Consider the following 17,695-nt stretch of genomic DNA (forward strand, 5'->3'; position numbering starts at 1 on the left):
GAATCCGGTGATAGTGGTAATGGTATCGAAATGGTCATCGTGATGATAGACATGAATGTATTTTCCATCCTTAAAGTCTTTTCCTCGAAACAACAGAGGCCCACGCATTTCTTGAGGTTGCACTTTCAAGGTGTAGCGTGGAGCTAAAATATCTTGCAATGTTTGCACCTCAGGAATGCCACAGGGTGTGTCTGTGGACAGGCCGGTTTGTTGTAACAGGAGTTCTGCTTCACTTCGTTGTTTGGCTCGGTCCGATTGTCGAATGTTCTCCCAGTCTCTTTTCCATTCTACCGTGTCGTTCTTGTTGGCATAGGTTCGTCCCACCACGATAGCCCTGGCTAAACACATCTGGTCTTGAGAATTGTGAATTTGGACTAGGCTACGCTTAATGCTGCGAAGGTCGTTCACCAATAACATCTTTTTGCGTTGTCCGGTCCCTTGAGGAGGAGAGACGTGGGTCATAAACAGTGTGGCTTTTCTGTCGGTGATGTCAAACTGGTCATTGGATTTTTGTACACTCGATCCAAACAGGGGATTTCAAGCCGTCGTGTTGTACGGAAAGTCTCAAGCGATCGTCTTCTTTGGCTTGATATTGTCGCTTGAGTGTGGTGAGCAAAGAATCCCACATCTCGGTGATGAACCCTTCTGCTTTTTCTAACGGTACGTCGGACTTGAAATTTTTAAACTTCACCCTGTACGTGTAAGCCGTGGTTCTAAATTTTCTAGAGGAGCGCTTTTCTGTCTGTCGAATGGAATAGTACTTTTCAGGGTTGACTAATGGTGGTGAACTTTTTTTAGAGGAAGACTCTCTGGGCTTGAATTCTGGTTCACTCACGTCCTCTTCAAAATCACAGGCATGAATTTGTGCCAAGACTTCAGCCCTGGTACGAGGCGATAGATCACGTTTCTGCCTCTTACTTTCTTCTTCTTTCTTCTCAAATGAATTGGATCGTTTCATCTTGATAGCAAAACGTCAAATGCCTAAAGTTTAAACACCATGGACTAATTTATAGTCCTAGCAGACCGGCGTATATAAAGGGTATGTGTCTTGTCCTTTCACTATTCATTTCACTCTCAAACCGAGCACAACGATGGAAGAGACTACACAGATCGAACATTTCATCAGAGCGTTGCGAGGGGTCATTAGAAAATTTTCTTCAGACCAGCCGACGGACTACTCTCCTTCCTTTCGAGATAAAAGTCAAGATACTTGCTATACCTGTCAGAAGAAAGGGCATTGGTCTTCAGAGTGTCCAGACCGTCAAAAAAGAAAAAAAGGGGCTAGAAAAGACAAAAGTCAAGATACCTGTTATTATTGTCAAGAAAAAGGACATTGGTCTCCAGATTGCCCAAAACAGAAACAAGAAGAGTCAGAAGAAGAGAGGGATTCTTCAGAGGAAGAAGAGGAAGAAGAGGAAGAAAAAAGACAGGTGAAGAAAAAGAAACAGGAGAAGAAAAGAAGAAGGAAAGAAAGTGAGGAGAAAGAGGAGGAAAAGACTGTGACTGTGAAGAAATTGAAAAAACAGAGAGACTAAACAATGAGACAGAAGAAGTGTATGAACTTTTTAAAGTGTTATGTTGTGAATTGTGAATTGAATTGTAAAACTTGTACCAGAATAGAAAGTCTACAAAACGTAAGTGTCTTTGAGTTTTGATTTTAAAACAAGAACCTACACTCACGCACACTCATACACACGTTATATAGGGGTAAAATGTTTTTTTTTTAGTTATTGGCAATTGAAAGTGTATCTCTTTTCGAGAGACGTGGGTGGCCCTGAAAAGGGCCTTTATTTGGTGTAGGGGTGAGTTTAAGCAATCAACTTTAACTGTCTTAAGCCTTTGCCACGGCCAAAGCCTACTTCTGGACTGCGTACTGTTGATGATGATTTGGTTGAAATCACTAAGGGTGGCACGATAGGCTTAGTCACAGGGTTGGAGTGTTTAGCTCGGGAAGGTCGTATTCTCTTTGGTCGTGATAAAGAAGTCTGATACATTTGTTTCAGACTTCTTAACTCCGCTAAAATGTCCAACAGTACCGTGACCGTTTGATTTTCACACCCTTGTTTCTTTGCTGCTGCTTCTTCTTGTTGCTGTTTTTTTCTTACCTCTTCTTCTTGCTGTTGTTGCTGTAGAAGAAAAGCTTGTTCCGCTTCCTTTTGCTGTTGTATAAATTTCTCCAATTCTTCTTTCTGTCTCTGTCTAAAATTTTCCACGTGCGGTAATGAAGAAGGTGACGAAGGTTCCGGAACAAATTCTTGCGAGGTAAGAAAATCCACAAAATCCCAATTTACCTCTTCTGAAAGTAAGTCCGGGTTCCCTTGGGCGGTCTCCACTGCTGGTGCACCCCAATTTATCGTTTTCTGAGTTTCCGTCATGTTGAATAACTGTCGCATGAATTGACTGCGCACAGGCGCTAGCGAATCTATATAGACCACGTGACGTCACAGACTGTTCTCTTCGGATTGGATGCGGGCTGACTGAATTATGTAACGCGTGTTTGGATTGGTCAACGAACTCAATCCGTTTCAATCCTTTCTCTTGCCTATAAATAAGTGCAGTTCACTGCATTCATTCACCTGTTCTCGGCGCCTCAACATGTGGACCGATGTGCAATCTTCTACGCTTGTGTCAACGATGATGTTCAGGACGGACATACCGATGTATGTCCGATCCAAGTGGACAGTTGTCCATAGGACCGACACCAGCCTATGGATACGAAGAGTCTATGTGGAAAGGCAAGGATGCCTCAAAAGAGTACTAATCTATGGCCCTACAGTGAGGCGAAGCTTAAGAAGAAGAAGAAGATGTCACAGATGCCCTTTATGTTAAGGGTGTATTAACATAAACCAAAGGCCCTTTTCAGGGCCACCCACATCTCTCGAAAAGAGATAGACTTTCAATTGCCTACCCCTTTTTTTTAATTTTTTTTTATAAAAAAAATAGAGACCCCTCCCTGTTTAAATTTTACATAGACCCTATACAGACCCAGGGGTTTTTGTCCATGTTAAATTTACATAGACCCTATACAGACCCAGGGAAGTCTGTAATGCTAATTCTTCATAGACCCTATATCGACCCAGGGGTTTTGTCCATGTTAAATTTACATAGACCCTATAGTGACCCAGGGGTGTTTTTAATGCTAATTCCCATAGATCCTATATCGCCCCACTTCACTACTTCCGAGGCAGTCTGAGCATTGGTTCCATAAAGAATGTATGGATAGTTTTAAACATTACGTAAATCAATTAGCAATGTACGGAAAACTGAGCGTAACAGGTATGTTAATAATATTTGGAACAAAAATATAAGAAATGCCTGAAACAAAAGACAAAGTTCAAATACAAAAGTAAATTACTGCATGAGCTATTTATTTGAGATGTTCTAATTAAAGGAAATTTTGGACTTTCTTAACCAAAAGCGTGAATGTAACCTCTGCTGAAAGTATTCTTCGGAAAACTTTTTCAGTTATTTAGCACTTTGCATAATCAAAACAAACGTCTTTTTAAACGAGGAAATTAATCATTTTATACGAAATAACTATGAATCTGGAGTATTGGATCCAAGGACAAATGTTAAAGAACTAGATAACCAAATAACCGATTATGGAATTTCAGAAGCGATAAGAAACTCAAAATGTTATGAAAAAAATGGCAATGTTATCTTTTTGACAGAGTATTACAAGAACAGACAGAAGTATCTTATATCCTATATATAAAATAGTTCATTCAGTAGTGGTCATTTTCCTACGCAATGCGGGAGTTGGTAATTTAATCTTTTTTTCAAAGTCTGATGATGTTTGTAATTCGGGGAATTATAAAGCTAATACTCTACGAAGTTGCTTTTCAAATCTTTTTGACCAGTATTTTACGTGAAAGACCTCTAAATTGTTCGAAGAAGAAGGACAAAACAATCGAATACACAATTTGGTTTAACCGATTCGGCCCCGATCCCGTCTGTAGGCGTCATGAGGCTGTACCCTACTTCCAAGCTCTGCAGCGTCAAGGTCATTTAAGATACACCAACGTGGGTGGTATTAAAAAAAGCAGACAGATATAGCTCTAAAATGATATCAAATAATCTGGAAGTTGTAGTTGCACTACAAAATACAGAGAGAAAAACCTCATTTATTGGACCCGGTTTTTTTTCACTCAAAATTCGCTCGAGATCGGAATGCAATTTTGTGTCCGGATTTTAGACCTTTTGGCCTCACATCTAAGGCATACCGGTCTTAACTGCACACAGACAGGTGAACCTTTGCAAAAACTAGGATAAGGTGGGCATTTGGAATAAATTGCCGTCTCCATACGAAAATGATGGGTCCATTAAGCAAAAAAAAAGTTAAAAATTTAAAACAAAGAACTCCAACTTGTACCCTTCTGCTCATGCGTAAGCAAAATAACCAATGGAAAATGATGTTTCTAATACAACTAGGCATTAGTCTCATGGAAAATCTGTTGAAAGCCGATGTATTACGATGTATTCAGAAATAGCCCCCCAAATGTATTTCCTACGCACATTTCAGACAAAAACGACAAAAACCTCTGGGGCCGAATGAGTTAAAGAAAGGGTTATTAACTACTGGCGCTATTTTTAGTTTACATTGTTTATATTTACGCATGGTTAAAGCTTGTGCGCAGCTATTGCTGATTTTAAAAAGGTATTTGGTATTGTTTATAGAAATGGTTAGTTGTTAAAGAAATTTAGAAAAGATGTAAACCACAAAATGGTCCATGTTTCTTAAGTACCGCTGTTAAATCGTATGTTTGACAATGCAGGCGTCGTAGTACATTAACCTTTTTTAAATATGAAATAGTTTTGATAGAAGTAAAATTTTATCACCGATACAAGATTCGTGTTTTTGTTGAAGCTCTGAAAATGTTATAATGAACGGAAAATGTCTGTTTAGAGTTAAACGAGTTATCTTTGGTTTTGTTACTTTTGATGACTATTTAGTTCTATTTTAAGAAAGCAATGAGGATTTACAAAAACTTACGGATAATTTGCACGATTGCGGTAGTACATGGATGGAAACAAATATTAACCTTGGTAAAGTTATGGTCTTTAGAAAAGATGGTTCATTCAGACAAGACCAGGTATGCAATATGGCTGGAAATAAAATATTATTGTGATGGACAGTTATCTTGCTCTTCTTTACTCCAGCATTGAAAAATTCCACAAAGCTTCATAAATATTGGTTCCTAAGGTTTTAAAGACAGCATGTGTGCTTATTTGTAATCCGAAGAAGAAGAAAACTATTTTCCTTAAATCATAATGTCTGAAACTTGTTAATAGATGTATGTTGTCCGAGTTTATAACTATGTATGAGGTATTGAGTTTCACAACTCTGAAGCTTTTCGACCTCCACAGCGAAAGATGTAATCTATTTTCTAAATGTAAAAAGCATATCTCGATATCTAGTTCTGACGTCGATGCATGCAGTAAACTTAGAAATTACGCTTAAATACATAAGTTCAGTTTAGTTAGTTAAGTATTTGTTTAGAATTTAAAATTCAGTAAATATATTATCATTTTTACAAATATCAAACCCACGACCCGTGGGTTACGAGTAACACGCGCAATTGTATCTCCCTTTACATTTGGAAAGAAAGATAGCAAACGATAAGTGTTTCACAGGCTGCAAGCATGTAAAGACTGCAAGTATAAATGTAAGGAATACTTAATTATGTTACCCTAGCTGCACTGATAAAATTCTTGAATTTTGGCCGGAGTGCCATCATGTGCTGCATGCTTATGTCTACCTATTTACCAAGATTTATTCAAGAAAGTCGTATCGTAGCCATGTTATGCTTACAAAATACATGTTTGCAATGATTGGTTTGTGTCCTTCTTATTCTTAGATGGAAGCTCTAATGTATACGTTAACATTTGTTGAAATTAAGTAGAGCGAGTGAACTAATCTCAACTTCAACTATAGTCTTGAAGTCAGTATATCCACATAATACACCGGAGAAATAAGACCAGGTAACCAGTCCGCAGGCTATTTTTACTAAAATCCTTATCGCATTGATGTCTCAAACTGAATGGACTTATTTTAATGACACGTCGTTACAACTTGAATGCAAGTGGGCAACAACTTAAGCTTGCAAGCCGCACGAGTCATTAATTTGGATTGTAAAATAATAGACCTCAAAAAAGGGAGATTTCATTCAGGTTTCCACTTTTTTCCCGTGTGTCTGAACTAAAGGAACCTTGGGTAAGTGATGCATTTTTGATTTTGTGTGAACCAGCTAATTCCTTTGGGGGGGGGGGGGGTATTTTGTATGTCGAATTCCGATCAGTCATGCAACGTGGATGACTTCTCGTACGTTATGAAAGCAGTCATGGGGGGGGGGCGGGATTAGCCACAACAGTTAATTACCATGATGAAAAATACACACACACACACACACAAACATACATACATACATACATACATACATACATACATAGGAATACACATATCAATATGTCAACATTCCTACAGAGCTGAAGAATAAATGAAGAATGAAAAAATAACAACAACAAAACTCGTGACTTTTGATTGCACAGCCATGGGTACAAATAACGTATTGGAATAGATATATTGGATACTGCATACATATAAGGACACACTCACATTATATCTGAACAAAAAAGTAACATTCCGTTTGGGGAGGCTTCGATACATAATTACAACTGGTCAAAAAGGATTTTTTAAAAATGACCTTTCAATTAAAGAAAGGGAATTCTAATGACATATCAACAGAGAGAGCGAATTCCAAGAACGTAGGTGCTGATACAGTGAAAGAGGTTTTGAAATGGGTAGTTCTCAAACTCAAAATCTGAAATTCGTGGTATGTGGTAGATCTGAGATTACACTGAGTTTTTGATGATCTCAGTTTAATTAGCACAGAGATATAATCTGGAGAAACGTTGTTAAGACACGTGTGTGTCATGATTCCTTGAAAATAAACAATACCTTTTTGTATTGATAGTCACGTCGTCGCATGCAAAGGGCGATAATTCGCATATTCTTCTTCGTCACTCGTTGCTACCTGTGTTGAGATTTCATATTTTGGAGGGAGCATGCATAAAAAAATACGCCATCAACAACACGGCGTAATAATGACGCATCAATGACTGCTTGGAAGAGACAGTCTGACTGTCTTAGCGTGAAAAGTCATGTTTGGTCAGATGGTGAGGAAAATATACTCACGCTCGCTGTAACTTGTTTAACAGGTCAATGCATTGTTTATCAAAAGCGAGACAAGTTCCACGGGCAATGAAGGGACATAGCTGATTACCACCAGTGGCTTGCGACGATGTGTTAGCTATTGTGAACGTGCGAACAAAAAGAAGCGGGGGGGGGGGGTCAACAAGGAAGTTTCATAATTATTCGTGCTACCGTTTTCTTGAGTTTATCAATCATCATATACGTAGTGTAGGTGTTTCCCCATAAGGTACAGACCTAGTCTATTATTTGTAGTATGCATCCCCATAGTACATCGCTAGTCTCTCAGTTGTGGTATGTATCCCCATATAGTACAACCCTAGTCTATCAATTATAGCACATATCCCCATATTTCAATCCTAGTCTATCAGTTATGGTATGTATCCCTATATGTTATAGTCCTATCAGTTATGTTATTTATCCTCATAAAGTACAGCCCAAGTCTATAATTATAGTATGTATCCCCATATAGCACAGTCCTAGTCTATCAGTTATGGTATGTATACCCATAGTACATCCCTGTCTATCAGTTATGGTATGCATTCCCATAGTACATCCCTAGTCTATCAGTTATGGTATGTATTCCCATAGTACAGCCCATGTCTATCATTTATGGTATGTAACCCCAAAATACATCCCTAGTCTATCAGTTATGGTATGTGTCCCCATATAGTACAGTCCTAGTCTGTCAGTTGTGGTGTGTGTCCCCATATAGTACAGCCCTAGTCTATCAGTTGTGGTATGTGTCCCCATATAGTACAGCCCCAGTCTCTCGGTTATGGTATGTATCCCCATATAGTACAGTCCTAGTCTATCAGTTGTGGTATGTGTCCCCATATAGTACAGCCCTAGTCTATCAGTTGTGGTATGTGTCCCCATATAGTACAGCCCCAGTCTATCGGTTATGGTATGTATCCCTATAGTACATTCCTAGTCTTTTCGCTATGGTATGTATATTATGTATCCAGAAAAATAAAGCTGACGTGACGACTGATGTTTAAATTTGGAGAATAATTTTAGGATATTCATTTTTTAGACGTCAATCGTACATAGGTGACAGTTATGTCAATTCCAATGAATGTGTTCATCTATGTAAATATCAATAATTTTGTCTTTAACACTTGGCAGATCTGAGACATTTTGATTGAGAAGTTTGTAAATCTCAATGGATGTGCGCTTTCTTATTCCGACTGTCATTCATTTCGTTTTAGATGCATTAATATACATCCTGTTTTATTTACACCAGACAGCTAAATTGAGAGATATGATTTAGCGCGATATAATTCAACCAGTAATCTGAATTTGAAGACAAATTGGCGACTGATCATTTCTTAATGATTAAATCGAATGTTTTTTTTTTTTGAAAAACCAGCAACGTAGCCGATTATAATCACTAGTAGCCACTAGTTTGTAAGTTTCGTCACAAAAGTCTGTCATGAATGCATTTTTCAGAAACCTGGTTGTGATTTATGGCGGAACTAGTACTTCTGGAGGAGCTGGTACATATGGAGGAGTTAGTACTTAGGGGAAGTTTGGAGGCTTACTAGAAATTGTTTCCAGTGTTGTTTTTTTTTCAAGTGCAGGTTGAGTATACATGGGTCAGTAGTCGGATGGGTCATTCTTTTTATTTTTCTTATTAATTTCGAATACGTTGGCTAATTTCAATTACATTGGAAATTTTCAGGAAATGGGCAGAGAGTGACAGGGCTGAAATTTTCAGAATTTTGGTGTGCATTCCATCTGGATCTGTCGACTTGTTAATGTCAATTTTTGTGATATTGTCAGTAGTGTCAGTGATTGAATTTGGAGGATGCTGAAACTATAATGATAGATTTTTTATTATTTTGGGATTAACGCCATTTTTCATGACGTCTAATGGCTTAACATTAACGGCTAGTATACTAGCAGAGGAAGAACCCGGGAAAACCCATGAAAGAACCACCGACCCACGAGAAGCTACTGACAAGCTTTCTCACATACCCACATTGGCCGAATCCGACTCGAACCCACGCAGACAGAGGTAAGATGGCAGTGATCCGTAACGGAGAGCGCTTTAGACCACTCGGCCACTCGTGGTCCCCCCCCCCCGCCCCAGGCGGACAGAGGTGAGATGATAGGGTTCAGTAAAGGCGAGCTCGTTAGATCACTCGGCCATCAGGGGCTCAGAAAGTAATATGATAGGGTACCCTTTAATTCACAAAGGTAGTAAGTTTATTAGGCTCTATAAATTTTGACATATCAGGCGTTTGAGAAATATTCGTAAAGAAAACAGCAAAGAGGTTCAGTTGCTATGCAGTATTGTGATCGTCCGTGAAACAAGTGCCACTGATCATAAATTCACGTGGACTTGTATGTACTGGTTTCATAGAATTTACTTCAGGTAATTCTAGATGCATCTGCTCTCAGAGTATCAGGCAAGGGTTTATTAACAATCGGGGTTTTGGCTTTGTTAGGCCATTCGCAATACTGCTGAAAATCTTTACATTTATGATACTAGTCTCACTTACATGCATACATACATACAACAAAATAAGCTGTAAAATAAATTTCGACTAATATGAATTTACGAATGCTTGTATTTAAGGATGGATGGATGTGAACTTGCTTATTTGTACGTACATTACATTTTACAACAAGTCGCACAACTTTTTACAAGAAGGTCATGGTTGGAAATTGTCCTCAGCCAGAGACACACAGTATCCTGCGAAGGCTAGTGGTGTGGAATGATGAGAGCTGCGCAAGATCACACTCTGTCTTACGCCAGCACTCCGATCTTTACAGTAGCGTTGATAAGACGCAGCTCTGGTACAGCTAAGTTTGGTTCAGATACCACGCAGTGTTGATCTCCATACACTGATCAGACTTTGGAATACATTTCTAGCCTTGCTTAGTCTGCTATAGATTCGTTCTTTGTGCCTCCATCCTGTCGGATGATTATATGCAAAGTGCGGGTCTTCCAGTGTGGAAAACGGTGTCCATCTGATGTCCCTTGACGTGGCTTCTATTGTTATCCGCATAATTCAGTCAATTACTAGTTTGAAGAGTAATGTAGACACGACTCATCCCTGTCAGACCCCAGTCTTGACATCAAAACACAAGTTGCAGAATCCCACGCTTCACGTGAAATTATTGTAAAAACTCTTGATGAGCTGAATCATTTATATGGGGAATTCCGTAAGTCCCAGAATGCTCCAAACGCTTTTTTCTGTGGATGCTGTCAAATTCCTTCTCAAAATCAACAACGTTAATGTACATCTGACTCTGTCTCTCTGTGCACTGTTTGTTGCCAGCATCTGATATCCGATTGATGATAACCTTGGCAAAGATCTTAATGGGTATGGATAGTTAGGTGATGTCACGTCAATTATAACAGTCGCTGAGTGCTCTTTTCTTATGGATCTTGACGATAGCTCGTGTGGTCCAGTCCTTGGCCACTTGTTGTTCTTCTAAAAGTGATGTAAACACTGGCTGGAGAATGGAGGCTGCAACTTCTGGGTCTGTTTTAAACATCTCCGCATTCGGGTTATAATGACCTGGAAATCTGTCATTTCTGAGAGATCTGACAGTTGCAGTGGTTTTTCTTTTCTCTTGTGGAGCAATGTCAATCTTAAGGTCTTCCAAAGCTTCTTGGATGTCCGCTTCTTCAGTTGGTGATCTGTTCAGAACTTCCCTGAAATGCTCTGTCCTGCTTGTGTCCTGCTTGTGTCCTGCTCATTCTCTGTTGTCACTACCAGTCATTGTTTATCCTTGATAGGGGCACTTGTCCTGCTACTGTACTTGCCACAAACGAGCTTTGTAATTATGTATACATTTCCCTGTTCTCCACCACATGCTGCATTTTCAGCTTGCGTTGCAACGTCTTCCATGAAAGTTCGTTTGTCTGTTCTTACATGTTTCTTCACTTTCCGGTCTGCCTCTCTGAATTGCTGTTTGAATCTTTCTTGAAGTGTGTCTGATTTGGCAACTGCTAGTCTCTTCTTTATGTCACGTCTCTCGTTAATGACTTTATATGTGTCAGACTTGATCCGCTCCGTACTCTTTTTCTTTTCGTTGCAACCCAACAAACTTCATTGCTCTTTTTGTAGACTGATGCAGTTTGTTCCCATGATGAATTGAGTCTATTTGTGTTACTGGTAGATGCGTCTTTTCCTAATTCTTGTAAAGCTTGGAATCCGTTTCTCGCTTTAGTGGTGAATGCAGTCTTCACGGTGATATCATGTAGATTCACAGCATTGAAAGTCTGCACCATGGATCAAAGTACTCAGAATACTTATGATTTAGACAGCTGGGAAATACGGTACAATAACAAGATCAAAGAGATAAACATAAACTGGGAAATATTGATCAGCATTTCCTATTCATGATCATAAGTAAATGCCAAGATCCCTCTAAAAATATGAAGTGTGAATGTTCAATGTTTGAGTCTTTTCTCATTATTATTTCTTAAGTTCTAAAATACTGTAATAAAAACTTGTATACGTTTTTGTTATTGAAATGATTCAACATATAAGTTTTAAAACAATACCGAGTAATGATCATTTCCTCTTTGGATTCAAAGTTGAGTTCTGTCTCGTTACACAGCTAGGCTCACTTTTAGAACTAATAATAAAAAATGCATATTATTAAAATTACAAACTATTTTTAGTAACCGACAGTAGACAATATGCCATAAGCTTGAAAGGGATAAATCCGTCAAAGTAAAAAAAAAAAAAAAAGAAACCACGAAAAATGTAGGGATCCAAATAAGTATAACTACACTTTTCAGCACATGCGGCCATAAAAAAAACAAATGAAATTATTCCCCGTCCATTGTAAATGCCCATAACTTAATGATTCTTTTCATATTCCATTATAAATGTCATTGACTAAGTGATCTAGATCGTCAGTCTAAACTGATAGCTATAATATGGGCATAAGTCCTGGAATAAATGGTTGGAGCGCGCACTACAGTTACATTTATATTAAAGCCTTGTAGGGGAAAAAATAACAATAGTAAGGGAAAAATGTCTTAAGTAGGGTTCCCTATCGATTCTTAGATAGGGTGTTTATAAACATATTTACCTTTGGGGACCGGCCTATCTCAGAAGAAGGTGATGGCTGGTGTCTCATGCTTGTCTTCTCTTTTTTTGGGGGGTGGGGGTGGTATTTTCATACGGATTTATTTCACTGCAAAAAAAAACACAAAAAAAAACATACGGGTTACATAAGCCGGTGTTTTCTCTAAAAGAGTGTCGTTTAAAGCTGAAAAACAGACTATGGTAGAAACCTACTTTATCACAGACTGTGGTAAATACTTTTTCATAGACAGTGATAAATTTTTCTTCCTAGAGAGTGGTAAATAATTTGTCATGCATAAAGAAAGCGTATCTGGTTTTAGGATGATTTTTCTTTCTTATAAAGTGACCGCTCCGGTGGCCTAGTGATTAGAGCGTCCGCCTCGGATGTGGGAGGTCGTGAGTTCGATCCCCGGCCGAGTCATGCCAAAGACTTACAAAAATTGTACTAACAGCTGCCTCGCTAGGGGCTCAGCATTAAGAGGTTAGTATTAGGACTTGTCTGCCTGGTGTCAGGATAATGTTACTGGGTGGGACATCATGCTACATGTCTGCGGCATGCTGTCCCCGTGCTAGAAGACATCACTATAAACTGCAACACTACAGACATCGTAGCGATATGACTGAAAAATTGTTAAAGCTACGTTCAAATTCCAAATCACGCACACACACACCTTCTTTTGAAGAACTATTTAGAGCGGCATAAACATCCAAATTTGTCGATACACCTACATTATAGCTTTCGCTCAAACTGCAATTTGAGGGGTATGCCGCTGTTCCTATTCTAAGGGCCCTGGTATTCAGTTCAGTAACAATAAAATCGACAGGCATAGTCTAAAATCTAGATCAGCTCATTTCTTTTCATGAGTTAAGCACTTGAAAAGTTGCCGATTATTATTATGATCGGTTTATAGATAACCGAAATCTCGTACTTGTTTCAGTTCATAAAGTAAATATATCCTCTTTGTGACGTTTGTTAAGAATCGATTCGACGAAAATTTTCGGACAAAAACCTGATAGATGACACCACATTAAACGAAATAAGTTATACCGGATGCCTCCTGAGTGGGTGTACACTATGCAATTAATTTTTTTAAACAAATAGTAACTTGTACAGGTAAATTGGGTGGTACTTTATAAGGAAGGCAATTGTTTGGAGTAGAAACATTTACTTGCGGGCTGCTATACTTTATATTAGGTAAGAGAAGACTGCACGACCACCATTACTAACATGCAATCTCTCTCTCTCTCTCTCTCTCTCTCTCTGCATATAGATGCAGAGATGTTACACAAACGTACCTGTTTATCTTTCCAAACACATTTTTTCTGGGCTGGACAATAAAATAAATGCTGAAAATGCCATTAAATCTCCAAAAGTCAACCACCTAACTAAATGTACCATTTGTGAAGTGGGGTGAGAGTTTATTTGTATTTGCATTAGTTATTTTCATACGCTTTTTATATGCATTAAAGAGTATAATGCACTGTTCGCTTTTAACATGTTCAAGGACTGGAAATCAATATCTCGCCCCCAATGAAGCTATATGCATGCATTAATTTTATCGCGTACATTTATAGAAATTGAAAATTTCTATCCGTATACATTTAAAGCAGTTTACATGATACTATAAATAAACATCGTTTGGTTTGACACAGAAATATAGGAAAAGAAGTTTCAGGTCTATATATTAACACCTATTGAAACCTCCTTCATAATAATATAAACAAGGAAAATATGTGAAACTAAACAAAATGGCAAGTACAAACGTGTGTGCGTATGTGTGTCTAGTTCGAAAAATATATTTACAGAACGAGATTATTTTTGGCTTTTGTACAAAATGTATATTTTATATTTTTACGACCCAATGGTCTTAAACTAAGTAACAGAAAAGTGTGAAAAGTTGAAAAGAACTTACAGTATTGTGAATTAAATCCCAAACAGTCCCAAATGTTTTATCACAAGTCCTAAAGTACAGAGTATTCCGAATAAATTCCAAACATTGAATGTTTTGATGTACCAATAGCATGGAATAGTACTTATTTTTTATTATTAGATTTACAGTATGATTGACCAGACTGTTTTAAAATACAAATTCGATGCATTGACAGCTTATAAGCTAATTCTTATTTGACAAATAACCTAGGTTGAACGAACGGCAGATATTGGCACACATTCAATGTAGAAATGTAACTTTAATATTGACCTCGAAATTGCGAATGTATCCTCAAATTGAGAATTACATTCTGAAGCAAGAATAAAGAGGCGTAAAGATGGCGGAACATGCCACACGCGATCCGCAATATTTTTCTGTTTTAAGGTTAGTTCTAAACTTTAGAGAATCAACAGCATTGACACATCATAAGATCTATTCATTCTGATGGTGAGATAGAGGGATAAAGTGGGAGAGAGAGATAGAAGGAAAATATAAAACCCAAATTTCATCAATATTTGCCTTGACATCAGTAGGCTTGACAGTGTCCACACTTTTAGGCTGGGGCCCCGGGTGGCTGAGCAGTCTAAAGTGCTCGCCTTGACCGATTACTGCCATATCAGCTCTTTCCTTGTGGATTCGAGTCTCAGGTTCGGCTAAAATGGGTTTGCGAGAAAGCTTACAAATTGCTTCCCGCGGGCCTGTGGTACTTATGGGGATTTTAACCGGGACCTTCCTCCACCAGTTATACTTGACGCCATATATAGGATATCATGTGCTGAAAAATGGCGTTAAACCCATGACAGCTCTCTAGAGTCCCAAACGTATTAGAGATCAATAGGATCGTCAGATTCGCTGGGAAATCTACTTGATTCTTTAATCTTCTCTATGCTTGGTTAAGAGAATGCATTTCTATTGGCGCTAGGGGTTTGTAGGTCTTTTGATGGATTGGATTTAAGCGGTTTGCTCTCAAGGCCCCTCGGTGTTATTAGATTTTCCTATGACGCTCATACACTCTGTCTTCCGAGATTCTATTGAAGTACTCTTCCACACCGTATATATTCCTGCCTCCTCCCTCGTCATCAACGACCTGTTCTAAAGCTCCGGCATCATTGATATATGGACTAAAAAGGAAGACTCTACTTGCAAATTACTTCCGGACCACCCCGATGGTCAGGTGGTTAGAGCGTCCGCCTCGGATGCGTGAGGTCGTGGGTTCGAACCCCGGCCGAGTCATACCAATGACTTATAAAAATGGCACTAACTGCTGACTCGCTAGGCGCTCAGCATAAAGAGGTTAGTGTTAGGACTGGCCAGCCAGATGTCAGAATAATGTGACTGGGTGGGATATCATGCTATAGTTCTGCGGCACGATGCTCAAGTGCTAGATATCACTATAAACTCTCACTGCCACACTGCAGACATAGTAGCAATATGACTGAAAAATTGTTAAAGCTACGTCAAAAATCCAAATCACACACACACACACACACACACACACACACACACACATTTCTTTCCCATCTGGCAGATTTACTTATATTTTGGGTTGCTAACATCGTTAATTACGAGACACAAGCGTCAACCGTCTCTTTTTCTAAAAAAGACACCTTCCCCAAAACTTAGTCGACGGTTCTACAAGTCCTACACCACAAGCAATCGATATAGATATCGTAGATTTGGGGATGACAATGCCATGTTCGTAAGCATGGATTGGAAGTGTTTTAACGAAACACAGCAGTTTGTTCGCAGTGTCGTTGCCGTGTGCTCTATGTTTGCTCTAGTATCTATGTCGATCTTTAAACAGGCGGAAAACAATTTATCTTCTCCCATCCCGAATCCCACAGAACACGTGTGGGAGCCTGTTTCCAGAATAGCTCGCGTCTGAAACAGATCTGCCGAACATACCCTGGTCAATGCTGTAACAGCAGCTACGAGCTTAAAACTGGCGGCACGAGATGCATTGCTCTCTATTTCAACTTTTCTTGAAGACCACCAAGCTACGTTTGCAGCCTTTTATCATATAATTTCCTCTTTAATGGTCAGGTTGACGAAATTTGCAAACAAGTCAAGGAGACCAATTTCCCTCCCTCAGAGTCCGCTATGGCAGAGGAATCATCAAGGAAAAAGCCACTGAGAAGTAGTCCTACAAATCTACAGCCGTTGAAAATCGTAGTTCGCCCAAACAAAAGTGGACAAGAGGCAGAATGAGGATGTCGTGTTCGAATTCATCTTGTCCATGTAATTGATTAAATTGTTTTATTTTAAACACGGGGGCTCGTGTTATAGTAAATATATATCTCTGCTCAGATCTAAATAGGACGGGAGTTCTCAGTCTGTCCAACAACTCTACGATAATGACTTATATCATGCGGCAAGGTGGAACCAAATCCCCAGACCTTTTCATTCTTGTTTGGGATTTTCTAAAGTGTTGGTTTCAAGAACATATCCAAGTGTAAGGTCATCATATTCCATGCCGACTAAATGTATTAGTGTACTTTTTGTCCCAGATTTCTTTATCCCTTGATTTTCAATCGGATCTGTGCCCGATAGGTTCGACCAATGGTGGACCTATTGTGAAAATGTAGAATGCCAAGCTCAAAATCTTTATCTCATCAGTACTAAATTCGAAAGTAAGGGCAGTCGATGGTCTTTCTATAGACTGGAACAGCCTGGATATATACACTTACCCTCCAACGCCTCTGATTTCAAAGGTAACACAGAAGGCGAGAGAACGGGAGTGTCGCCTCATCCCGACTTCACTACTCAGAATGGAAAATCGTGGACCTCGTCAGTCTCGCAACAGAAAACCCTTGGAAAATAAAAAATACTCCATCATTTGCTGAAACAACCACGACGTCAAGTATTTCATCAAATCCACAGTTGAAGAGCCTGCACGTTTGGACCATATTGAACAAGCCCTCAGGAATAAAAAGTTATCACAACCAGTGGTGGTGAGAATTGCTCAAGCGAGACTGCTCTCAGCTTTAAAAGCGTACGAGGACAAATAAAAACTCTTCACACAATGGTTTGCCCAAGAATGCATTATACCACTGCAGACATCTTTACATCGGATAGCTATCTTCGTACTATGGCTCTTGACGAGAAACGGTTAGCATCAATTACAATCAAAGATTACCGTTCCATGGTCTCTGGCACACGTCATCATCATTGAAAAGAGGGTATCAGACAAAATCTATACCTATCCGATCTCCTGCCCAATTTTGAGTACACACCAACTAAGACGTTGGCAATGTGCTCAGAGTATAATCTATAATCTACCTCATATAAAACCTGCTTAATCACCGCATTCGCGACGTCAGACAGAATCAGCGAAATACATGCTCTATCAGAGGACCGGAACTACTTGCATTTCCAACAAGATTGGTCAGAATCACTCATGACAGCCACTGTTGTCATTGCCAAGAACAGATCCTGTTGTCATTGCCTGTTCGTGAGGAATCAGACTTTTGTAGTGAAATCCCTGTCTACGTTTGACA

The 17,695-nt window shown here is 39.0% G+C and overlaps 2 protein-coding genes across 3 annotated transcripts in view; one reads left to right on the forward strand and one right to left on the reverse strand.

Moving 5' to 3' along the window:
- The window catches only part of LOC149807377 (uncharacterized), a 68,142-nt gene extending 57,422 nt beyond the window's left edge, over nt 1-10,720 (reverse strand). The window contains exons 1-2 of the mRNA XM_089954230.1: nt 10,582-10,720; nt 7,196-7,310 (exon numbers count right to left, since the gene is read on the reverse strand). Coding sequence (XP_089810356.1) covers nt 7,196-7,310; nt 10,582-10,720 — 254 coding nt within the window. The remainder of the gene's footprint in view (nt 1-7,195; nt 7,311-10,581) is intronic.
- Nucleotides 6,030-17,695, forward strand: part of LOC149807378 (uncharacterized) — a 35,791-nt gene continuing 24,125 nt past the window's right edge. The window contains exon 1 of one of the 2 annotated variants that reach the window (XM_089965963.1): nt 6,030-6,214. The gene's annotated coding sequence lies outside the window, so the exon portion shown is untranslated. Of the gene's footprint in view, nt 6,215-7,030; nt 7,177-17,695 lie in introns of those variants that run through there. The other variant, XM_089965970.1, reaches the window with a different exon arrangement.

Source organism: Sinohyriopsis cumingii, chromosome 1, assembly GCF_028554795.1.
Source record: "Sinohyriopsis cumingii isolate HCF-2022 chromosome 1, ASM2855479v2, whole genome shotgun sequence".
NCBI lineage: Eukaryota > Metazoa > Mollusca > Bivalvia > Unionida > Unionidae > Sinohyriopsis > Sinohyriopsis cumingii.